The sequence below is a fragment of the Hyperolius riggenbachi genome, chromosome 2 (assembly GCF_040937935.1).
Source record: "Hyperolius riggenbachi isolate aHypRig1 chromosome 2, aHypRig1.pri, whole genome shotgun sequence".
Classification (NCBI taxonomy): domain Eukaryota; kingdom Metazoa; phylum Chordata; class Amphibia; order Anura; family Hyperoliidae; genus Hyperolius; species Hyperolius riggenbachi.
This window is the reverse complement of record NC_090647.1, coordinates 303284990-303309460: the sequence shown is the minus strand read 5'-3', so window position 1 is coordinate 303309460 and position 24471 is coordinate 303284990. Positions and strand designations below refer to the sequence as shown.

At 41.8% G+C, this 24471-nt stretch overlaps 1 protein-coding gene across 1 annotated transcript in view; it reads right to left on the bottom strand.

The window, feature by feature from the left end:
* Nucleotides 1-24471, bottom strand: part of EPHA10 (EPH receptor A10) — a 766354-nt gene that overhangs the window by 103770 nt on the left and 638113 nt on the right. The window contains exon 7 of the mRNA XM_068269039.1: nucleotides 14264-14429. Within this exon, the coding sequence (XP_068125140.1) occupies nucleotides 14264-14429 (166 nt within the window). The remainder of the gene's footprint in view (nucleotides 1-14263; nucleotides 14430-24471) is intronic.

Genomic DNA, 24471 nt, shown 5'->3' with positions numbered 1-24471 from the left:
CTCTATATAGGTTCAGAACATTCTCTGTGTTTGCAAATGTCTTGTAAACCAGATGCACAGATGAATAAAAATTAATATTTATTAAACAAGAACAGCAAACGCTCTGCAATTAAACACTTCATGGTTTCGTTTTCTGCCTGAAATTCTGAACTGTGTAATTTTGCTAGTACACTGAATAACAATCCTGTCATGAGGAAATCTCAGCACAGAGCTACACTGGCACATTTGTAGCTGATTAATAATTAAGTGAAAGAGGTAGCAGTTTTATAAAAGGGTAAACTGGAAAGTCAGTAAATGCTATAAAGATGCACATATTCCATTGAATCTGTTGTGGATGTAGTAGGTGGTCATGAATCATAGGTCACTGTGTGCCATGGAGATATGCTGGAAATCGCACAAGAAATAAATGCAAATTTATGGAAATTTGGCTCCCAGAAAGAAAACCACTGCTACCTACATAGGAAAGTATAATAACACTTGTTACGTTGATACATGCAACTCATCAATCTGATGTGCTGTGCTTCATTGAAGCCCGTTCTGCGGTGCACAATTGAACCTCACGCCACTGCTACAACAGCCTCTGAGCTATCCAGTAACTATTAGCATTTCCCTACTGCAGACCTCATATAACCTGGCTAAGAAGAGGAAAACAGATAGAAACTCTAAACAAAGTTATGATCAGTGATTTAAAAATGAGCTTAGTGGAAATGTGTCCTTTTCAATACCTTCACAGAAAAAGAAAGTTGGCTATTTATTTAACCACTTAACGACCGCCCACTGCACATGGGCGGCTGGAAAGTGGATCCCGCAAAGACCGCCGCATGTACGAGAGGCGGCGGTCCTTGTACGGGCATAAGCGGAGCGATCGCGTCATCCGTGACGCGATCCTCCGCCAGGGATCGATGGCAGGGGATTTAGCCTCCAGCTCGCCGGCCACTTAGCAGCGCCGGCGGGCGGAGGAAGGAAGAAATCCGCCGATCCATTTGTATAATAGGATTTGTAATGTATACAAAGCCTATTATACAGGCTGCCTCCAGCCCTGGTGGTCCCAGTGTCCAAGGGACAACCAGGGCAGGCTGCAGCCACCCTAGTCTGCACCCAAGCACACTGATTCCCCCCCCCTGCCAACTGATCGCCCACAGCACCCCTCAGACCCCCCCTGCCCACCCCCCAGACCCCTGTTTGCACCCAATCACCCCCCTAATCACCCATCAATCACTCCCTGTCACTATCTGTCGACACTATTCTTTTTTTATTCCCTAAACTGCCCCCTGCTCCCTCATCATCACCCCCCCCACCCCTCAGATTCTCCCCAGACCCCCCCCCCCTGTGTACTGTATGCCTCTATCCCCTGTGATCACCTGTCAATCACCTGTCAATCACCTGTCAATCACACATCAATCACCCCCTGTCACTGCCACCCATCAATCAGCCCCTAACCTGCCCCTTGCGGCCAATCTGATCACCCACCCACACCAATAGATCGCCCGCAGATCCGACGTCAGATCACCTCCCAAATGCATTGTTTACATCTGTTCTCTAACACCCACTAATTACCCATCAATCAACCATCAATCACCCTCTATCACCACCTTTCACTGTTACCCATCAGATCAGACCCTAATCTGCCCCTTGCGGGCACCCAATCACCTGCCTACACGCTCAGATTGCCCTCAGACCCCCCCTTATCAATTCGCCAGTGCATTATTTACATCTTTTCTTCCCTGTAATAACCCACTGATCACCTCTCAATCACCTGTCAATCACCCATCAATCACCTCCTGTCACTGCCACCCATCAATCACCCCCTGTCACTGCCACCCATCAATCAGCCTCTAACCTGCCCCTTGCGGGCAATCTGATCACCCACCCACACCAATAGATCGCCCGCAGATCCGACATCAGATCACCTCCCAAGTGCAGTGTTTACATCTGTTCTCTACCCTAAACACCCACTAATTACCCATCAATCACCCCCTGTCACTGTTACCCATCAGATTAGACCCCTATCATCCCTAGGGCACTCAATCACCCGCCCACACCCTCAGAATGCCCTCAGACCCCCGCCCTGATCACCTCGCCAGTGCATTGATTGCATCTATTTTCCCCTCTAACCACCCCCTGAGACACCCATCAATCACCTCCTGTCACCCCCCTAGCACTCCTATCCATCAGATCAGGCCCAATACAACCTGTCATCTAAGAGGCCACCCTGCTTATGACCGGTTCCACAAAATTCGCCCCCTCATAGACCACCTGTCATCAAAATTTGCAGATGCTTATACCCCTGAACAGTCATTTTGAGACATTTGGTTTCCAGACTACTCACGGTTTTGGGCCCGTAAAATGCCAGGGCGGTATAGGAACCCCACAAGTGACCCCATTTTAGAAAAAAGACACCCCAAGGTATTCTGTTAGGTGTATGACGAGTTCATAGAAGATTTTATCTTTTGTCAAAAGTTAGCGGAAATTGATTTTTATTGTTTTTTTTCACAAAGAGTCATTTTTCCCTAACTTGTGACAAAAAATAAAATCTTCTATGAACTCGCCATACACCTAACTGAATACCTTGGGGTGTCTTCTTTCTAAAATGGGGACACTTGTGGGGTTCCTTTACTGCCCTGGCATTTTAGGGGCCCTAAACCGTGAGGAGTAGTCTAGAAAACAAATGCCTCAAAATGACCTGTGAATAGGACGTTGGGCCCCTTAGCGCACCTAGGCTGCAAAAAAGTGTCACACATGTGGTACCGCCGTACTCAGGAGAAGTAGTATAATGTGTTTTGGGGTGTATTTTTACACATACCCATGCTGAGTGGGAGAAATCTCTCTGTAAATGGACAATTGTGTGTAAAAAAAATCAACAATTGTCATTTACAGAGATATTTCTCCCACCCAGCATGGGTATGTGTAAAAATACACCCCAAAACACATTATACTACTTCTCTTGAGTACGGTGGTACCACATGTGTGGCACTTTTTTGCAGCCTTACTGCACTAAGGGGCCCAAAGTCCAATGAGCACCTTTAGGCTTTACAGGGGTGCTTACAATTAGGCACCCCCACAAAATGCCAGGGCAGTAAACACACCCCACAAATTACCCTATTTTGGAGTCCAATGAGTACCTTTAGGATTTCACAGGTAATTTTGCGACATTTGGTTTCAAGACTACTCCTCACGGTTTAGGGCCCCTAAAATACCCGGGCAGTATAGGAACCCTACAAATGACCTCATTCTAGAAAGAAGACACCAAAAGGTATTCCGTTAGGAGTATGGTGAGTTCATAGAAGATTTTATTTTTTGTCACAAGTTAGCGGAAAATGACATTTTGTGAAAAAAAAACAATTAAAATTAATTTCCGCTAACTTGTGACAAAAAATAAAATCTTCTATGAACTCACCATACTCCTAATGGAATACCTTGGGGTGTCTTCTTTCTAAAATGGGGTCATTAGTGGGGTTCCTATACAGCCCTGGCATTTTAGGGGCCCTAAACCGTGAGGAGTAGTCTTGAAACAAAAATGACCTGTGAAATCCTAAAGGTACTCATTGGACTTTGGGCCCCTTAGCGCAGTTAGGGTGCAAAAAAGTGCCACACATGTGGTATCGCCGTACTCAGGAGAAGTAGTATAATGTGTTTTGGGGTGTATTTTTACACATACCCATGCTGGGTGGGAGAAATATCTCTGTAAATGGACAATTGTGTGTAAAAAATCAAACAATTGTCATTTACAGAGATATTTCTCCCACCCAGCATGGGTTTGTGTAAAAATACACCCCAAAACACATTATACTACTTCTCCTGAGTACGGCAATACCACATGTGTGGCACTTTTTTGCAGCCTTACTGCACTAAGGGGCCCAAAGTCCAATGAGCACCTTTAGGCTTTACAGGGGGGCTTACAATTAGGCACCCCCACAAAATGCCAGGGCAGTAAACACACCCCACAAATTACCCTATTTTGGAAAGTAGACACTTCAAGGTATTCAGAGAGGAGCATAGTGAGTCCGTGGCGGATTTCATTTTTTTTTGTCGCAGGTTAGCAGAAATGGAAACTTTTTTTTTTGTCACAAAGTGTCATATTCCGCTAACTTTGTTTTACCACCAGACTCATGGCTCATCACCTGTGATGTTGAATCTCTTTATACAAATATCGACCACAGAGATGCCTTATCGTCTGTCAGATATTTTCTCAGGACTACCTCTACTGTAAGAGATGACTTCAATACCTTTCTCCTTGAATTATTGGACTACGTTCTCAAACACAATTTCTTCATATTTAACGGTAAATATTATCTACAAATTCATGGCGTTTCTATGGGGGCCAAGTGTGCCCCCTCCATCGCCAACCTCTTCTTAGGTTGGTGGGAAAGGGAAATCGTGTGGTCCTCAAAAATGGAAGCCTATCATGACAATATCTTGGGCTACTTTAGGTATGTGGATGACATACTCATTTTATGGAATGGGAATATGGAGAAAGCTCATACATTTATCTCAGAATTAAATGACAATGATCACAATATTTTCCTTACTGCTGATTTTTCTCAAACTGAAGTTAACTTTTTGGATCTGAAAATAACATTGAATGAGCATGGGGCCATTTATACCTCATTGTATCGTAAGGAAACCGCTGTGAACAGCCTTTTACATTATGACTCTTTCCACACAGATGCACTGAAACGCAATATTCCGGTTGGCCAATTCCTTCGTCTAAGACGAAATTGCACAAATTTATTGGATTTTGAGAAAGAAGCCGATCTACTATCACAACGCTTCCAAAAGAGAGGATATCCCAAGAGCTCTATCAAAAAGGCACTTTCCAGAGCGAGATCCAGTGATAGAGTGGACTTACTGCGGCCCAAGGTAAAGAAAAAAGAGAAACTTGTTAGATTTTGCACGATGTATAATAATCGATGGACTCAGATACGAAAAATCCTGAGTAAGCATTGGGCAATAATCCGCAGTGACCCAATAATGAGCGAATATATCACTGAACAGGCCTCAATTACTGCAAAGAGAGCTCCTACCTTAAGGAATATGGTCTGCAGGAGTCACTATGGTAGACAACAGAAGTTTCTAAATAAAACAAAAGGCAGCTACCCGTGTAATAGCTGTAATATTTGTCCAACAATGGCCCCCACTAAACAAGTATGGAACTCATCACACACGAGATACTTCAAACTGAAACAATGTGTTAACTGCCTCACACCTGGCGTCATCTATCTTTTAGAATGCCCTTGTGGCCTCAAATATATCGGCCAAACAAAAAATATGTTAAAATTACGTATACAGAAGCATTTTTCTACAATTAGGCTATCAGCGAAAGATCATAGAGAAGGCAAACAAATCACCCCTGTAGCCTTACATGCCCTTATGTATCATAATAGCAGTACGGTGGGTTGGAAGGTCACTGGTTTGCAAAGAGTTTACGCCCCTATTCGAGGAGGAGATATCACTCAGTCTTTGCTCAGAGCAGAAACAAGGTGGATTTTTGAAATGGGCACACAAGCACCTGGAGGTTTAAACGAAGATTTCTCGTTTAGTAGTTTCCTTCATTAGATCGCTATCGAGCCCTTTTGACCCCAACACAAACACACAACCCCTCCCCCTCCCCTCTCCTCCCCTTTCCCCCCCCCCCCCTTCCCTGTGTCCTGCGTTTTGCGAGCGCACAACCATATGTATTTACAAATGCATGTATCTTTGTGCGTTGCAGATGTTGGATATTTAATCGTTACTCATTTTTTGGTGGGATCTAGTGTCCATTATATACGATTTGCTTTTGCTTTTTCTTTGGTGCATGCAGGTGTTTGCCTCTCTGTGGTCACTATTTTCTTACGTTTTCCTCCTTTTGCCTTTGCCTTCATTCCACTATGTGCATCTATATATCCCTGTTACGTTCACCTTAATGGTACACGTACGTTTATAAACGAATTATACATTCTTTTTGCAGAGGATAACAGGTATGTGCTTATTTGTTTGTTTGCATATATACTTATATACATTGCTATATCCTCTTTATCCTCTATTCTTTGTACTCGTTCTTCCTTGGTGGTATTAGTTCATCTTTCATCCCCTTGGGATCTAGGTGGCTTCATGGACTTTATGTACCCAGAGACATATACTTGTGTTTATATACATGTATATGGATACATTATCCCTAAAAATTGTATATGTAGTTACTAATTACCTTTTTTCTTTTTCTTTTCTTTTACATTGTCGCTCCTGCAGTGTCGTCGACACATTTGCGTCTATGTTAAGCGGATGATTAGAAGAGACTCAAGACCAAGGACCACTTGTGATAATATAACATTGTTTGTATACATGTGTCTGTGTTTTTCAGTAGCTTTTAGTAGCTTTCTTTTTGATTATGTTGTGCCAGTGTTAACTCCTTAGTGACTTATCAACACAAAATATTTTGTTATATGTATTCTGACTGTTTTATATACATATATATTTTCATTCCATCGCTTCCTCTACATGCTATATATAATATATGTTCACACTCTCTCATCATTATTGTTCATTATTTCATCTTTGTTTTTATCTTTGTGCCCTTTCCCTTTTTATGCACTATTTCACTCATGCGCATGCCCCAGCCTTATCCCCCGTCAATCGGACTCTTTTATAGAGCGCCGCTATGTCTGGGTTGCTATGTCAACCCAGCGTGGCTGGTGCTTATGACGCGGCCGCGTCATATCCGGGTTTGCGATCGCATCACTTCCTCCCCCGCTGGGTTAAAGGGCAGCTCACGTACTTTGAGAATTAGCCTCATCAGAAGCGGGCGTTTCCCGCGAGGTGCACTAAGGTTTTCCGTGCGCTTTGGGGTCCCCTCCATTTTTCACTCTCCTGTGCCATTGCTGTGAGTATTTGTGACTTTACATACTTCTATTCTTGTTCACTACTTCAGGCATATATTTATGGTTTTTACCACCTCCACTTGTTCGTTATGCTCACGCAGGATTCATATGTACACATATGTACATCTATTCAGCACGTGTCACTTTATATTGTATATACTCTGATTGCTTATTTATTCATCACTCCATTGTATTTTTGTATTGGATTGATTTTCATTATGATACGCTTAGGCCCGGTTCACATTAGCGGTGGCCGTCCGGAATCGCCGTGCCGGAGCCGGACCGCTTGCAGAACGGACGGAACGGACGCACGGCAATAGCAATGAAAGCCTATGCGTCCGTTCACATGCGTCCGTTCTGCCGGACCGGAGCCGGACCGGATCCGGACCGGATCCGGACTCCGGCGTCCGTTCCAACATGCGCTATTTTTTGGTCCGGCTCCTCCGGCAGCCGTATCCGGAGCGGAGCCGGACTGCACCATCCGGCCAATACAAAGCAATGAGAGCCGGAGAGCGCACAACACACTGGCTACAAAAACCGGACGTTCTACCCCACTTCCTATGCATTTTGGATGGGGACCACATGGGCCCAGCGTTCAAAGAGTGGGGCAGCAGCGATTTCATGCTGGAGCTCGTTTTGGCAGCAACATGTCTGATGTCTGATAACGAGGAGGCGAACAACAGGAAGGAGAGAATTCCCAGTTTTACGAGTAAAAAATGCCTGGATCCATGGTCCCAACTGCAGTCTCTGTATCCACGGATGGTCTCCACACGTCCACCTGTCTCCAACAATGACCCCAGACCCTTCTGCTGACCTCCCAGACCCCAGGTATTTACAGGATGGTATCTCCTTAAGAAACCGGATCCGGACCGCAACCGTGTTCACACCGCACGGAAACCGGATGCAAACGGACCGGATCCGGACCGGATCCGGATAGGAACCGTGCGGATCAGGTCCGGTCCGGCTCCGGTGCGGTCCGGACATCCGGTGCGGTTTTGACAAAACCGCAAGTGTGAACGGGGCCTTATTCATCCTATTGCTGTGTTGCACAATTTATCATTGATACCTGGCATGTGTCACTTTATTTGTAATATCTATTATTGTCACCACCTCGTAGCTTTTTTGTACTAGAGCTAGTTTTTTACCCATACTTGTTTTTGGATTTTTTTTCTATATTTTTTGGCACTAGTGAGAGTTTATTGTATTAACATTATTATCTTTCTCATCACCATGCACTGTAATATTATCTCTTTGTACCACTGATCAGTGCTAGTGTAACCATTTTTTTCATCATATAATATTGGTAGGGACCCCAGACCACTGGTTTTGTTTTTATTTCATGTTTTTATTCATGATGATTAATAAAGATGACTCATTCATATATTCTTGCATTTTTGGTTCAGTGTGGTGCTTTATGGGCTAGTCTTTTTTCTAGTTGTTGATGCCAATTCTATAGCTCACAGGCAGCACACCTAGACCTCATTATCACTTAGTTATTATCATTTATTTGATAGTGGTGCTTGTTCCCCTCTCCTTGTATATATTCCGCTAACTTGTGACAAAAAATAAAATCTTCTATGAACTCACCATGCCTCTCAGTGAATACTTTGGGATGTCTTCTTTCCAAAATGGGGTCATTTGGGGGGTATTTATACTATCCTGGAATTCTAGCCCCTCATGAAACATGACAGGTGGTCAGAAAAGTCATAGATGCTTAAAAATGGGAAAAATCACTTTTTGCACCATAGTTTGTAAACGCTATAACTTTTAAAAAAAGTAAAAATCGCAGCAGCAATCAAATAGCACCAAATTAAAGCTTTATTAGTGACAAGAAAAGGAGCCAAAATTCATTTAGGTGGTAGGTTTTATGAGCGAGCAATAAACCGTGAAAGTGGTCTGAATGGAAAAAAAGGGTCTGGTCCGTAAGGGTTGTAAAGCCCACGGTCCTCAAGTGGTTAAGTATTTATATACCTGTAGCGCCAACATATTACACAGCGCTGTACAGAGTATATTGTTTTGTCGCTAACTGCCCCTCAGAGGGGCTCACAATCTAGTCCCTACCATAGTATATGTCTATGTAGGTATTGTGTAGTGCATGTGTCATAGTCTAGGACCAATTTAGGGGGAAGCCAATTAACTTATCTGTACTTTATTTGGGGGGTGGGGAGTGGGAGGAAACCAGAGTTCCCAGAGGAAACCCATGCAGGTACATGGAGAACATACAAACTCTTTGCAGATGTTGACCTGGCTGGGATTCAAAGCAGGGACCCAGCGGTGCAGGGCAAGAACGCTAACCACTACGCCAGAGGTGTAATAGTAGAGATGGCCCAAACTGTTCACCTAGCAAATAGTTCACAGCGAAGAGCGCATTTTTGCGTTCGCACCGGCAGTCGAATACATTATGTGTTTGACCCGCCCCCTTTACATCTTCATGGAGCAAAACTTTGACCCCTCACTCAGCAGGCACATGGCATCCAATCAGCTAGCACTCCCTCCTGGACTATACCACCCATAAAAACGCCAGCACGGCAGCCATTTTACATTCTGCCTGTAGCTGCTGTGAGTGAGAGCAGGGAGAGAGCTATCTGCAGATAAGGAAAGCGTTAGGCCTCTGTTCTTTGTCCCCACTGACTTTCTTGCTGTTAGTACAGCATCCTGAGCACCCAAAGAGCCCTTCTAAGGCCTGATACTGGTACATAGGTTTTGTTAATGTAGTGTCCTGAGTACCCAAAGAGCACTTCTAAGGGCTGGTACTGGGTAAATAGGTTTTGTTAGTACATCGTCCTTAGCTCCCAAAGAGCCCTTCTAAGGGCTGGTACTGGTACAAAGGTTTTCTTACTATTGTGCTGTTGCAGTTCTGTATGTCTCACTGTCCACTGTGCACTGATATATGTGTGCACTGTGCACACTGCTGCTATTGATACAGTAGCTTATACAATACACCCCATCATAGGTGTTATTTTTGTTTTCTTTTGATATTGCTATATCGCAGTTCTCTGCATCCATTGACAGTCAAGTGCAGTGACTTTAGCTGTATGGCACAGGTGTGCACACTGCTAGGGCTGCTGGTACAGTAGCTTGCACAATACACCCTAAATGAAGAAATGACCTATATGAGTGTGTTGGCACACCCAAGATGATAAGGTAATTTCTTTATTGTGGACAGATTAAATTCAATCAGCTGGATACGTTTTGGCAAAACCTTTTTTTTTATGGTCACCAGGTGGTGATCAATAAAGCCTACAAGGCCAACACTGGGCGCACAATGCAGAATCAGTGTTTTTTGGGTCACTTTACTGTCATTGAACTACCTCAGCCCAACCTTAGGGGCTGGAAAACAGCCATTGCCTGCACTCCCACGAACGTGCGCACAAGCACAGTGACCACTACACAAAGATTGCCGCTGAGAGGACTAACATTTATGTTCTGAGGGTGTCAACTTTTGGCAATGCTCTTTGTGGCTGTTTGCGGTGCATTAAACGGGGAGTTTCGTCTGTCAGTGTGAAGCAGGCCTAACCCTTACACTACCTGATGGACATTTACACACGCTGGATGTTTTAAGCAGTTAATGACAATGAAGCATATTACAATGTCATGTTTGAGCCTGTTACAACAGGATGTTTTAATACGCTGCTCGTTACCGCCACCGATCCCGCTGCCATTTCCGTCTGGATTCTGTGTTCAGCGATTGGGAAGAGGACCAAGCAGTCCTCTACCCAATTGCAATACCTGGAATAAATGGGCGTGACCGCAATCAGCGGCCACATCCATTCATATAACAGGAAACAGTTACAGTGTAGTTAAATGTAACAGACAAAAAAATGAACACTTCCTATAATAGAAGAGTGTTCACTAGCACCATCTTGTGGCCAAAAAGTAAAATTACACATACAGGCACATACATACATTCACAATATTAATAAAATTAAAAACTTACACTTCCAAAGACCCCCCCCCCCCAAAAAAAAAAAAAAAACTTGTAAAAAAAAATCTGTTTAAAAAAAATACATAAATATTTGCCTGAGGGGCTCAGCTTTTCAATCTATATTTTATGAGGGGAAAATACTTTTTACTTTACTACATAGGGGCTAGTAATTATGGATTGGACAAAAAAAGAACAAAACAGAAAAATAACACTTATATTTTAAAATAATATATTGTCACCATGCATTGTGATAGGGACATCATTTAAACAGTTTAATAATTGGGACAGCTGTGCAAATAAAATGTGTCAGTTTTATCCATAGGAGAACGTCTAATTTTAAAACTATAATGGCCGAAAACTGCGAAATAATGATTTTTTTCCATTATTTTCTTATTTTTCCATTTAAAACACATTTAGAATAAAAAAATTCTTAGCAAAATGTACTACCCACAGAAAGCCTAATTGCTGGCGGAATAAAAGGGAGGAGCACTGACAGGTGAAAATTGCTCTTGTCGTTTAGGGTAAAAACCCTTGGGGGTGAACTGGTTAAAGCAGCACTTTATTACAGAAATGTAGGAATGTAATGTGATTTCTGCCCTTTAGAGATTGAAACACAACTCTGCGTCAAGTAATTTTTGGTGGGACTTTTGCCATGGATCCTCCTCCGGGATGCCACGGTCCAGGTGTTAGACCCCTTGAAACAATTTTTCCATCACTTGTGTGGCCAGAAACAGTCCCTGTAGGTTTTAGAATTTGCCTGCTCATTAAAGTCTATGGCAATTCGCCCGTTTGAAAACCTTTGCGGCAAATTTGCATTTGCGAATCGAAAATGTGATGTTCTGGCCATCTCTAGACGATGGATGAATAAAACAGAATGAATTAAGCAGAATTAAGAATGTATTGCAGAACTTCATGAAAAGAAGGTATAGCTAGATAAGAGAAATGGTCCAAAGTACCATTACGGTACTTAGAAAGAGACTACACAAAATACAAAAGGTATGAGAGTGGGGGATGAAAATGTTATCACCAAGGATACAGGAAACCATCTTATTTAGGCAGCATCTTTTTAGTGGGTCCCTGTTGGTAAAAATATCCTTGCCTGCCGCTTAGAGAGGAGAGTACTTCTCTTCATCAAGGGCAGAATTATAAAAAATTGTAAGGTGGAGAAGGAACTGATTTCCTTCCCAGGTAACAATGTAGGCAGAGATTACAGCCCTTGGTGCCATAAAGAGAGGAAATTAAATGAATTATTTTCAATAGGAAAAAATAGAATAGATCATTTGCTTCTAATCCCTCACTACTACTACTACTACTACTACTACTACTACTACTACTACTACTACTACTACTACTACTACTACTACTACTACTACTACTACTACTACTACTACTACTACTACTACTACTACTACTACTACTACTACTACTACTACTACTACTACTACTACTACTACTATTAACATTTTGAACAAAGAGAAGTGGAAATGTGAGTTTTCACAGCAAACCTTTTTTTTTGTGGGTATGTGTAAAAGGATGATCTACCCTATTTGGCAATTGTTCGGGATTGCCATTGATTATTTGCTTCTGAAATACTTGTTTTGAAAGAATCCCTAGTTTTCAGGACCGATCTACTCTATCATAAAACTTTCTACATGTTAGACTATGTGCTTACCATTTATAGATATTTTTGAAGGTCAACATCTAGAAGACAATTTAATGAAGACATTCTAATATCAGAATTCAATAAACATGATGCAGACGAGTATATGGAATTCTGTGGTCCTTAGAGAGATTTGTGAGAGAAATACACCAGCTTACTGGCAAGGTGTCCCTGCAAATCTTGTCAGCTAAGCACAGACAAGCAATTTTTAGCATTCATTTATAAATGATCAGACCCCGGGGAAATCTTTTTTCTCTTCCAACATCTGCATACATACTGAATTGCTTGCTTGCCAGCTTATCTCTGTATCAGAGCAGAGTCCTGGGAATAGAATGAAAATCACCAAACTGTCACACCTTTTCCATGTTCGCTCTTCATATTTGATACAGACTTGAAGGCTGCATGACTAAAGCCCAAGTAGTTGATGTTGCTGAGAGGCAATGGAGGAGGGAGTCTACTCAAGGAGACATGAAGTGAAGGGCACTGATGTAACTCTGATGTAACTCTGTATGCCATTTAAATTTCTAAAATATGCACAATTATATCATGATTTTTAAAACATATACTGCCCATGACTAAGGGCTTGATTCACAAAAGAGTGCTAACACTTAGCATGCCCGTGCAAAGCAATGTGATACCATGTGTATAAAGCTTTATGCACGTAAACTAATAACATTGCGTGAAGTCATACGTTTACGCGCGTAAAGTTTTGCACGCATTACATCGGGTACAAATCAGCTTAGCACGGGCGTGCTAAGCATACACTCTAATAGGTTAGCATGCGAAGCGCCATAGTTTTCATGTGCAAAGTGGACTTATCACGTGTAAGGCGTTACGCCGTACGCGCATAAAAGTTAACGTGCGTACGGCGTAGTTCCTCTTCAAAGCCCTTTACCACTGCAACCACTCGCTGCTGTACATATTTCCTCCTCTTTTGTAAATAGCAACATATATTTCAGACATTTTCTGGGTTTTTTATGTGATTATGGTGCATTTGGCACACATAGCACAAACCAGTACCATCAAAATATCCCCCCTTGATTTCTGTGTTGTTCAAGTTGATGATCTTTCGAATTCCAAACTTTATGACCTGACTGGCCAAAGTGCTTTTGAGCCAAACTGAGCAACACCTTTAATGGACATTCCTTCTATAAACTACCATTGGCAACATAATGCCTAGTGAATCCAATGATTGCACAATAGGATCTTATGTTTTTGCTATTAGAGCAAATAACAGGAAAACCAGGACTGAATGCTTAAAGTGAACCCGAGGTGAAAATAAACTGATGAGATAAACAACTATATTTATCTTCCTTGTCCTAAAAATTACTTTTTGAAGTATTCCATGGTTATCTTTTATATTTAAAAATTACAAAGTCGGTTGAATGTTTTACTGTCTGTAATCAGTTAGAGCCTATTAAGTGTCCCAGACTTAAAATATTGACCTTTTTATCTCTCGCCCCTGAGATAAGAAGTTGCACTCATAATCACTTGTACGACTGTAATTTGCTTATCAATGATGTTTACTATATTCCCGACAAGGTACGGACAAGACAGAAACTGTCACTTCCATGCCTAGAAATGACCTCTTTCAGGTAGCAAAATACAACAAGTAAAACAGCCTGGTTATTATTAATATGTTTTGTACTGTACTTGCACATGTTTATCTCATCATGTCACATGTCACCTTGGGTGCACTTTACGTAACATTGTTTCAATACTTTGCAGCTGATCACTGACTTTGAATTCTGATTACATACTGACTATGGCTGTTGATCTGTTATAAACATATTTCATTACATTAGCTGAAAAGGAATTACTTACGTTCTCCCAGGGTTTCCACTTCAATGCTTGGGCTGTAACTGCCATAATCTTGTGATAATGATGACGCACGGATTTGGAAGACATAGACAGTCCCAGGCTTCAGGTTGTGAACTGTCACTGAAGACAAAGGTGTTTTCAAAGTGGAGTAACTCTGGTCTCTTTGGTCCTATCACAAAGCAAAATATTTCAGATTAAAGACTCAAAAGGATTGAGATCTGTGTGTGCTGCTGGCACTGTAATCATTACTTTTCTGCTTGGCTGCATTTTAAACATTCATGCATAATACCAGTCAGTGCGCCCTTCTGTAGCTAGATACACGTAGCACAGTGCCAAGACACGAGCACTCTTCTCCAGCTGCAAGCTAAACCCGGCCCTTTAATAGACAAATCCCTATTATTAAGGGATGGCAGGGATCTGTTATCTGACAGCAAATGATTTCCAAGCTATATATTTGATATTTTGATTAGGAGATGGGAAACAGATCTGTAATTTTCAGTTAAGAAAGTAATGAAATGCAAGGTGACTATCTGAGGCTGCTATCTGAAAACCAAAATGAAAAAAGTAAGAGGAGCAGGATTTAGGAAAAAAAAAGTAAATTAATCTGCCTGAAACTTATCTGTTCCCGTATATCTGCACATTCAGAGCATCAAATCGTTTACTTTTAATCGGGTTACTGTTATTAAGATAGTTCCACTCCATGCGCAGAGAATAGGGAATCTTTTGTTGAAAGGCTTGTGAGGTAGGGCGGCTTTAAGTCATCTTTCTACATCAGTCAAAGAAACACAGAAGGTCAATACCAGATAAGGAACTCGTCATACCCATTTTGCTATTGCCATATAAGATTTAAGACAAAAGACACCTTTTGATATTTTACTTTGGCAGTGTTGATTTTGAGGAGACCTGCTTCACTCAAAAATACAAAATAATAATGTGAAATGAGCACAAATAAAAAATAAACTGTAACAACTTATATATTTAGATAAAGATTATATTAAAGCCAAACACTAGACTGCATTTTTCATTGTGTTTAGACACTAGGGCCCACATGCAGTTAACTTTTTCTCTTGAGTAATCTCCTAGGAGATAATTTTCATATTCTCTTAAAAAAAACTTTTCAGCATTTTACAATCGAAAAAGTAACCGAAAGTTGGTGAGAAAGTACTATCAACGTTATATTGAGTATTGTCTTGCTTGCCGGTGGCTTAAAAGGCAGTTTAAGATAAGGTGTGATAATATCACCTAGGAGAAAACTCTGGAGAAAGATCCAAGAGCCTCAAAATAATTTTGATAATACTTTTACACATACTTTGCAGAACTTTTTCAATTGAATAGTGCTGGAAAGTTAGTTTAAACAGAAGATGAAACATCTCCTGGGAGAAAACTCAGGAGAAAAAGTTAATTGCATATGGACCATGGGCTGACATGCAATTTCCTTTTTCTCATTAATTTTCTCCTAGGTGATATTTTCACAACTTGGCAATAAAATGCATTTTAGCCTACCAGCAAGCAAGAAAATATTCAAAATAATTTGATATTTCTTTTTCACCTACTGTTTGGTACTTTTTAATTGCAGAGTGCTGGAAAGTTATTTTAACTACCTAATGGCCGCCTCACGCCAATGGGCGTGACCGTGGCGGCAGCACCAGGACAGCCTAATGCGAATTGGCGTCAAGTCCTGGGGCCGGCTACTGCAGGAGATCGTGCATGCGGATGCGAAACCTCCGTCTTTTTACTTAGTACAGCGCTGCGATCTAAGGCAGAGCTGTACTGGAGACAGCCATGTGACACGGCTGTCCCCTCCATAGGCTGGGGAGTGATCGGCTGTCATAGGCTGAAGCCTATGACAGCTGATCACGATGATTGGCTGGGAGAGGGAGGGAGGGGGGTCAGTAAAAAAAAAAATAGGCATATTTATGAAAAAAAATAATAACAAAAATATTTATAAAATAAAAAACATCTGGGGGGGGGGGGGGGGGGATCAGACCCCACCAAAAGAAAGCTCTGTTGGTGGGGAGAAAAAGGGGGGGGGAGATCACTTGTGTGCTGAGTTGTGCGGCCCTGCAGCTTGGCCTTAAAGCTGCAGTGGCCTATTAAGCAAAAAATGGCCTGGTCACTAGGGGAGTTTAGCACTGTAGTTCTCAAGTGGTTAAAGAGAAATGAAAAATTATCTCCTAGAAAGAAACCTAGGAAACAATGTGAATTGCATATGGGCCTATGTGCGCACGCATGCTATACTAAACTCTAATACTAAACTTGGCCACATTAGACAAGAATTAAGTGTGTGAATAGGTGTCCATAAAACTCCCTTAATTATCCAGAATGCTGGATCTTTAAACAACAGCACACAGTTCCCCACTTTACCCCACCAAAAATCCACTTCATTGTGCACCATGTCGTTGATATCATTACTTTATCATAGACACAGAGGGCTATATGCAATTCTCTTTTTCACCCGAGTTTTCTCCTAGGAGATAATATTTAATCTTCTATTTCAAATAATTTGCCAGCACTTTTCAACTAAAAACGTATCAAAAAGCAAATGAAAAAGTACTATGAAAATTATTTGGAGTATTTTCTTGCTTTCTGGTGGCTTAAAATGCATTTTATTGACAAGCTTAAAAATATCCCCTAGGAGAAAATTCAGGAGAAAAAGTGAATTGCATACAGGCCAGAGGCCCATATGCTATTTGCTTTTTCTCCTGAGTTTTCACCTGGGTGATATTTTCACAACTTGTCATAAAATGCCTTTTAAGCCACCAGCAAGCAAAATAAATTTGATAGCACCTTTTCACCAACTTGTGGGCACTTTTTCATTTGTAAAATGCGTAAAAGTTAGTTTAAAGAGAAGATGAACGTTTTCTTCTATGAGATAACTCAGGTGAAAAAGTTAATTGCATGTGGTCCAGTATGTGTGCCTCTGCTATAGCAGGTCTGTACAGCATTCAGCCCCCTTTCTGTCACCTGCAAGCCATGACAATTACGTATGCCTACACACCTTAAGCTTTAGTTATAATTCTGGGGAAGATTGTTACTTTACATCTTTACAAAAGAAATATTAGCCTACTTATAGGAGGCCAATGTATTCCTGGGTTGCGCTATTACGATATGCTCCTCACTACTAACTCCTGTCCTGCAACTGAAAGATTGAAATCACATAATGTTAAAAACATCATGTAATCTAGTAAAACGAATGAGGAGAGAGTGAAAGAATATAGAATAAAGGGATGGCAGACATTTGTGGCAGGGCACTGAGTAAGAGTCAAACACTTTGGTTTAAAGGCCTAGCATTGGCTGATGATCACAAGGTTTTCAGTGGAGTTTTCACTGAAAGATTAGGAAGCTAATTGTAAAAAGCAGTTTTTTTCAGAAGTAGTGCTGTTTTGCTAGGAGCCCACTTTATGCATCACCAGCTATCCTGTCTTCAAGAAAGAAATTGCAGCTGTGCTTTAGAAACTGGACAATAACAACCCTTATCTAGCTCCACCCAGCTATTGGTGCAGCTTTTCATCCACCTTCCCATTCTCTCTCAGGGAAGCCAGGTGGAGAGCTATGTCAGAAGCTGGGCAGGGATGGGGAGGAGTACTGTTCAGCTTGAAGGACACATCAAGCTCCCTGCCCAGAGAATAGAACAGCTGGCACGTTTTTACAGGGAGCTCCTGGCAAAACAATACTACTTCTGCAAATAAAATCAAAATAATTTGAAAGATCTTTTAATAAGCTCTTTTTAAGGGCATCAACCTATAATCTGCTTCAGATACACTTTAAAGTGTGGACTGTTATTTTGTTCTTTTCAATGTTCTGTTATAGTTAACCACTTGAGGACCCATCCTTAACCCCCCCCCCCTTAAGGACCAGCGCTTATTGCAGAGATCTGTGCTGGGTGGGCTCTACAGCCCCCAGCACAGATCAAACATTAGGCAGAGCGACCAGATCGCACCCCTTTTTTCCCCACTAGGGGGATGATGTGCTGGGGGGGTCTGATCGCTCCTGCCTGCATGTGGCTGGCGGGGGGGGGCACCTCAAAGCCCCCTCCACCACAGGATTCCCCCTCTCCCTCTCCTCCCTCCCTTCCCCAGAGATCGGAGGCTGCACAGGAACGGATCTGTCCTGTGCAGCCTCTAACAGGCTCCTGCCTGTCATGTGACAGCGATCGCTGATTGGCCGGGGATCGCTGATCTGGTACAACGCTGCTACTGTTAGCAGCGTTGTACACATGTAAACAAAGCGGATTATTTCCGCTTGTGTTTACATTTAGCCTGCGAGCCGCGATCGGCGGCCCGCAGGCTATTCACTGAGCCCCCCGCCGTGAATTGACAGGAAGCGGCTGTTTCCTGATTAATTAGCCTGCAGCCCGCGACGCAGATCTGCGTTGCTGGTCCTGCAGCTACCACTTTGCCGACGCGCGTTATGAGTGCGCGGTCGGCAAGTGGTTAAACCTCTAAGTAGACGCATTGGCGCTTGATTCATAATTAATAGAGTGCTAACTGTTAGCACGGCCATTTTCGCACGAATTTTCGCATTACGCGCGATCGCGAATTTTCGCGTGAAATTATAATGCTTTCGCGCGCAAACCCGAATTTTCGCACGAAAACGATATTGATTTCGCAGGAAAATTTAACATTATCGTTTCGCGCAAAAATTCGCGATCACGCGCAATGCGAAAACGGCCGTGCTAACTGTCAGCACTCTTTTGTGAATCAAGCCCATTATGTTTTAATCCTGTGTAAGCTCCTCAATTAGCTGTACCAGTTCTGCATTTTCTTGTTAGAAACCCCTTTAAAAGTCACACGACAGACTTTCACAACTATAGACTCCAACCAGGGGCGTAACTTCAAATCCTGCCCCCCCCTCCCCAGTAAAACCTTGGTGGGGGCCCCCAATGTTCACATCCTTTCCCTTGCTTTCCATTGATGATCCTCACGGCCTGGGGGCCCATCTTGCAAGGGTCATAAAACAAGTGTGAACATAATAATCCTCACACCCAAGACAAGTGTAGCAAAAAACAAACACTTGATCTGAAAGGATGAACCCTGGATTGGTTAGTAGTTGGCCCCCCTCACCGCTCTGGGTGCCCCTGCAGTTGCAGGGGATGCTCCCCTGATGTTACGTCCCTGGCTTCAACCTGCTTATAGAGCTCAGTCTGTGTCCCATATTAAAGGGACTCCGAGCAGTGCAGAAACTATGGAAAGATGCATATCATTTTAAAGCGTTCTTTCTCCTCTTTCCAATGATATATAAACCACCACCCTACGCCTTTTAGTTTTCGCTATTTTCGCGATTGAAATTGCCGCGGCCGCGATTTCGATCGCGAAAATAGAGAAAACTAAAAGGTGTAGGGCAACGATTTAGGTGTCGTCAGAAAGAGGAGAAAGAGAGCTTTAAAATGATATCCATCAAGCCATAGTTATATTGTATTACACAGGACGACACTTTCCCCAGTGTCAGCAGCTCCATTTTGCTGAATGCAGCTGCTGACTTTGACAAAAAGTCGCCCTGTGTAATACAATATAACTATGGCTTGATGGATATCATTTTAAAGCTCTCTTTCTCCTCTTTCTGACGCCACCTAAATCGTTGCCCTACGCCTTTTAGTTTTCTCTATTTTTGCGATCGAAATCGCGGCCGCTGCAATTTCAATCGCGAAAATAGTGAAAACTAAAAGGCGTAGGGTGGCGGTTTATATATCATTGGAAAGAGGAGAAAGAGAGCTTTAAAATGATGTGCATCTTTCCATAGTTTCTGCACTGCTCAGAGTCCCTTTAAACACCTGAAGAACGCTGATTCAAACGGCACAACTTTCAGTCATTTTACTTTGGATCACATAAAGAAAAATGTAAAACAGGACTTTTAGCAACATAAGCCTTCTCATAAGTCTTCTCATACGTCTTCTTTGACAAAAAGGTTAAAACTTGGGCATTCTGCTTACTAAGCTTTGCTATGATATATTGATACATTTAGATCTTTGCCAGTGGTGTCCTTTAAAACTAAAGGTTAGGGTTTTATAATCTGGTAAGCAGAATAGTAAAAAAGCATACATCCCAAACATACATTTTAATAACCTGAATAGTAACCATATCAATCAACTGTTTGATGAGCTTTCTCTTACTCTTCTTTGCTGTCTCCCTCAGTCTCTTCACTTCTATCCACTCATCTTTCTCCCTTCCTTTCCCTGCCTCCTTCCTTTCCCATGCTAAAGATTAAAGTCATAGTTGAAAGACATTTTTTCTGAATGTCTTTATAATCAATGGCCCATATGCAATTCATTTTTTTCTCTTAAGTGGTATTCTCACACCTTGTCATAAAATGCCCTTTACCAGCAAGCAAGAAAAACTGTAAATAATTTTGATAGTACTTTTTCACCAGGGTTTGGGTATTTCCTCAATTGTAAAATTCCTAAATCAATATGAAAATTATCTCCTAGGAGATAACTTAGGAGAAATAAATGGATTGCAAATGGGCTCATGGGCCATATGCAATTCACTTTTTCACTTGAGTTTTCTCCTACTTGTTATTTTCACAACTTGTAAATAACATGCTTTTTAAACCACCAGCAAGCAAACAAATGCTCAAAATAATTTTGACAGTACTTTTTCACCTACTTGATAATACTTTTCGCACGCAAAGTGCTAAAAACATATTTTAAATCAAAGATGAAAGATGTTCTCCTTGGAGAAAAAAAATTAGAAAAAATGAATTGCATATGGCCTAGTGTTGGGCGAACAGTGTTCGCCACTGTTCGGGTTCTGCAGAACATCACCCTGTTCGGGTGCTGTTCGAGTTCGACCGAACACCTGATGGTGTTCGGCCTTTTAGTTCGGGTTCGCCCAAACTACTCAATGCCCCCCGAACAGGGCCCGAACAGGGCCCCTGTTCGGCCGAACAGGGCCCTGTTCGCCCGAATACGGCCCCCCTATGGGGTCGCAGGCATAAAGGGGGAGCATGCCCCGATCACGGGGGGGGGGGTCAGAAATCCCCCCCACCCCCTCCGCTAGTGCTCCCCCCTCTGCCTAATTCCCCATAAAAAAAGTTTGCGGAAAGTTAATAGTACCTGGTGTGGCTGGCTGGCTGGCAGTGACTACTAAGAGACGCGTTGAGGCCGGGCAGCGGGCGGTTCGGCGGTAGTACCCTTGTGGTACTTACGCCCTTTCTCTGACCTCACGTCCTCTACGTGATGACGCATACGAGGGTACGCGTCACGCTCCCCCCTTATGCCTGCGACCCCATAGGGCCCCCAAAAGTGGCATGTTCGAGGGTCCCATTGACTTCCATTGAGTTCGGTGTTCGGGCCGAACATGCCGAACATCTGGCCCATGTTCGGCAGAACGGACCCGAACCCGAACATCCAGGTGTTCACCCAACATGTGTTCTATATTTAATGCATGTAATGGCCCATATACATTTCACTTTTTCTCTTAAATTTTCTCCTAGGTGATATCTACCTTGTCAATAGAATGCCTTTTAAACCACCAGCAGGTAAGAAAATACTCAAAATAATTTTGAGGCCCCTTGTACACTGGCTGCACTGCATCGCTCTGCGGTACTTTGTCCCACAGCAGCTTGTCACAAGGGAAATTAAAGTCTTTGGAGACTTGTGCAGCTCACTCAAAGCGATGTTGCACAACAAGAGTATCAAAATTGCCAAAATCCCGATGCAAAGTAGGCAGCATGTTACTGCATCCCTCACGGATCATGCAGTAATGCAAGTCAATAGGTGACGTAGGCAATGTGCACGATGAGAGCATGGTGCAATGCAGTGCGCATGCGTGGGCCGATGGGAATTATTGAAGAGTGCTGAAAAGTTATTTTAAACAGTAGATGAAAAATTATCTAATATGACAAAACTTAGGAGAAAACGTGAATTGCACATGGGCAAATGTGTTCATGGAAATGTTTTATTTTTGCAAAAAAAAAAGAAGTAAAATACGTACTTAGTATAGCAGTTAAAGTGGACCCAAACCAAACATTTTTTTAATTCAAAATATTTAATTGCACCACTCTGACACATACAAATATAAATAAACACTCCTTCAAGCCTATAAGCATCTCAGTGCATGCTTTTCACCCTCCTCTTTGCATAACTAGGGTTATACATGTGGCAGCCATTTAGCAATTCCTCCTTTGCTGGACACCATCTACTCCACCAGTTTGCTGCATTATTTGCCGGCAATATGAAAGGAAGGGAGGGGTTTTTCCAATAAATGTAAAATATTTTATATTTGTCATCATGCAGCTGAAAAAAGGCTGCTATTTATTATTATAATTTAGACAATAGTTTTTATTTCTGAAATCTTGTATTTTTAGTTTGGGTCCACTTTAAGTGTTGATGATATCTTTGCTGCAGACTTCAGTTTGACTCTCCTTTCTTGACACAAGTAGCAGTGGAAAGAGAGCATGACTGCTCTCTTGATTGAAGCTTTGCCACCCCATTACTCTCAGTCACTCTTTGCATAGACTGTCAGTCAGTAGTAGTGCATGACTTAAAGTAGTATGAAACTCAAATTTCATCTATAGTCTAAAGCACTAAGCACAGCATTAAACTAATATGAAAATAAAATATTAATGATTTCCAAGTTACTAGAGGAGTTAATAATTCAAACCAACTGATAAGATTGTTGTTACACTCCAAAAGGATCAGATTGTGTACTGAGGTTACTAAGCAATGCAGAACCACAGGGAACTTTCTCTGCTTTATTTGCTCAGTAATTACTAAATTACAAGACAAGCTGACAATTTCTTTAATTAGCTTTAGTCTTTTTATATTTGTTTTCATTTGTTGTGTTTAATGATTTAGAGCAAAAACCCCTTGCTACTTGTATCACAACAGGAGGCTGGGTTAAAACTGAGAGAGGCGTGAGGAAGGTTGTGAGCGGATACTATATTTCTGCAGCAAAAAGACCATCAGTAATTAACTGCTGCACAAAGTATTTTGCATCTTCCAAGCAAAATAAAAACCATTAAGCAAAAACAAATAAGCACTGAAATGTAAAATACATTTATAATAAATAGACTCTGAAAAAAAGAATTTGGCAATCAACTGTTCCCTGTATTTTACATTTTTTATATAAAAAAAAAACATTTTAATTGTAAATGCCTTAAAAGAATAAAAGACATGGATAATAAATAGATTCACGGAAAGCGTCCCTAACGCTTGAGCATCAGATGACCATTTGACAATCTCAAATGGCTTTTCCAATAGTATCTGGCTATAGGAAGGTTTTACATACATCACAATGAAAATACTGAGCTACTTAATGCTGTAAATGTAAGGTGATAATCACAGCAGACAAATGCACCAGAGGAATAATCAGCCAGGTATTTTGCAGAGTGTCAGATCATGGCCTGTAAAGCACTGAAAATGGAGCCCCGAGAACCATTTAGTCTTTAACACTGACTATTTAAGCACTCGCCCCCTCTCTTTTCCATTGTCTAGCTGATTCTCAGCCAGAGTCAGGGAATGCATAATTTTAATTACATTATCTTGTAGTTAAAAGAAACGTGTAATTAATAACGCACTCTTTGTCACAGTGTCCACCGACGCGGATGAATCTGAAACTTTGTAACATTATTTAAACTATTAATTTTCAACAGATATTCTCCTGGGAGAAGCACAAGTTAATTGGCTGTCCTGCCCATGGCTGTATTATGTAAAATAAAAGTTCTTTGTCTCAAATATTTCAACTTCAAGGAATGTCAGAGATAGTGTAGAAATGACAATGACCTTGTTAGAGGTATTGAAACTGAAAGTAATGTAAATCCGATGGTAAGGTTTTTTATTATTATTAAGGCTGTCTGCAGTACAGTAATACCTGGCTTCTGCTAGCAGCTGTCTAATTAACACCGTTATTCTGAGTTCATTGGAAGAGGCAGAGGAACAGTCAAGACACAGCATGCAATTCTCAATGAAGTTGACCATAAACTTTAAAGTTTATGGAGAGTTTTCAAAATGATTTCCACATTTACTGTACTACTACCATCCCATGGTAAATGATGCACACAGTGTAAGTCAGCCTGAATATTGATGTTCTATACCAAGCAGGGCCGGTTCTAGCTACAATGGGTCCTTTGGCAAAAGTAACTTACGAGGCCCTTCCCCCCTAAAAAATGCCCCCTGCAGCCTCCAAGCCGACTCCTAGGACCCATCCCACCACACTCCCAGCCGCACAAGATCATTAGGTGTCCATCATATGTCCCCAAAAGCATTGTTGGGG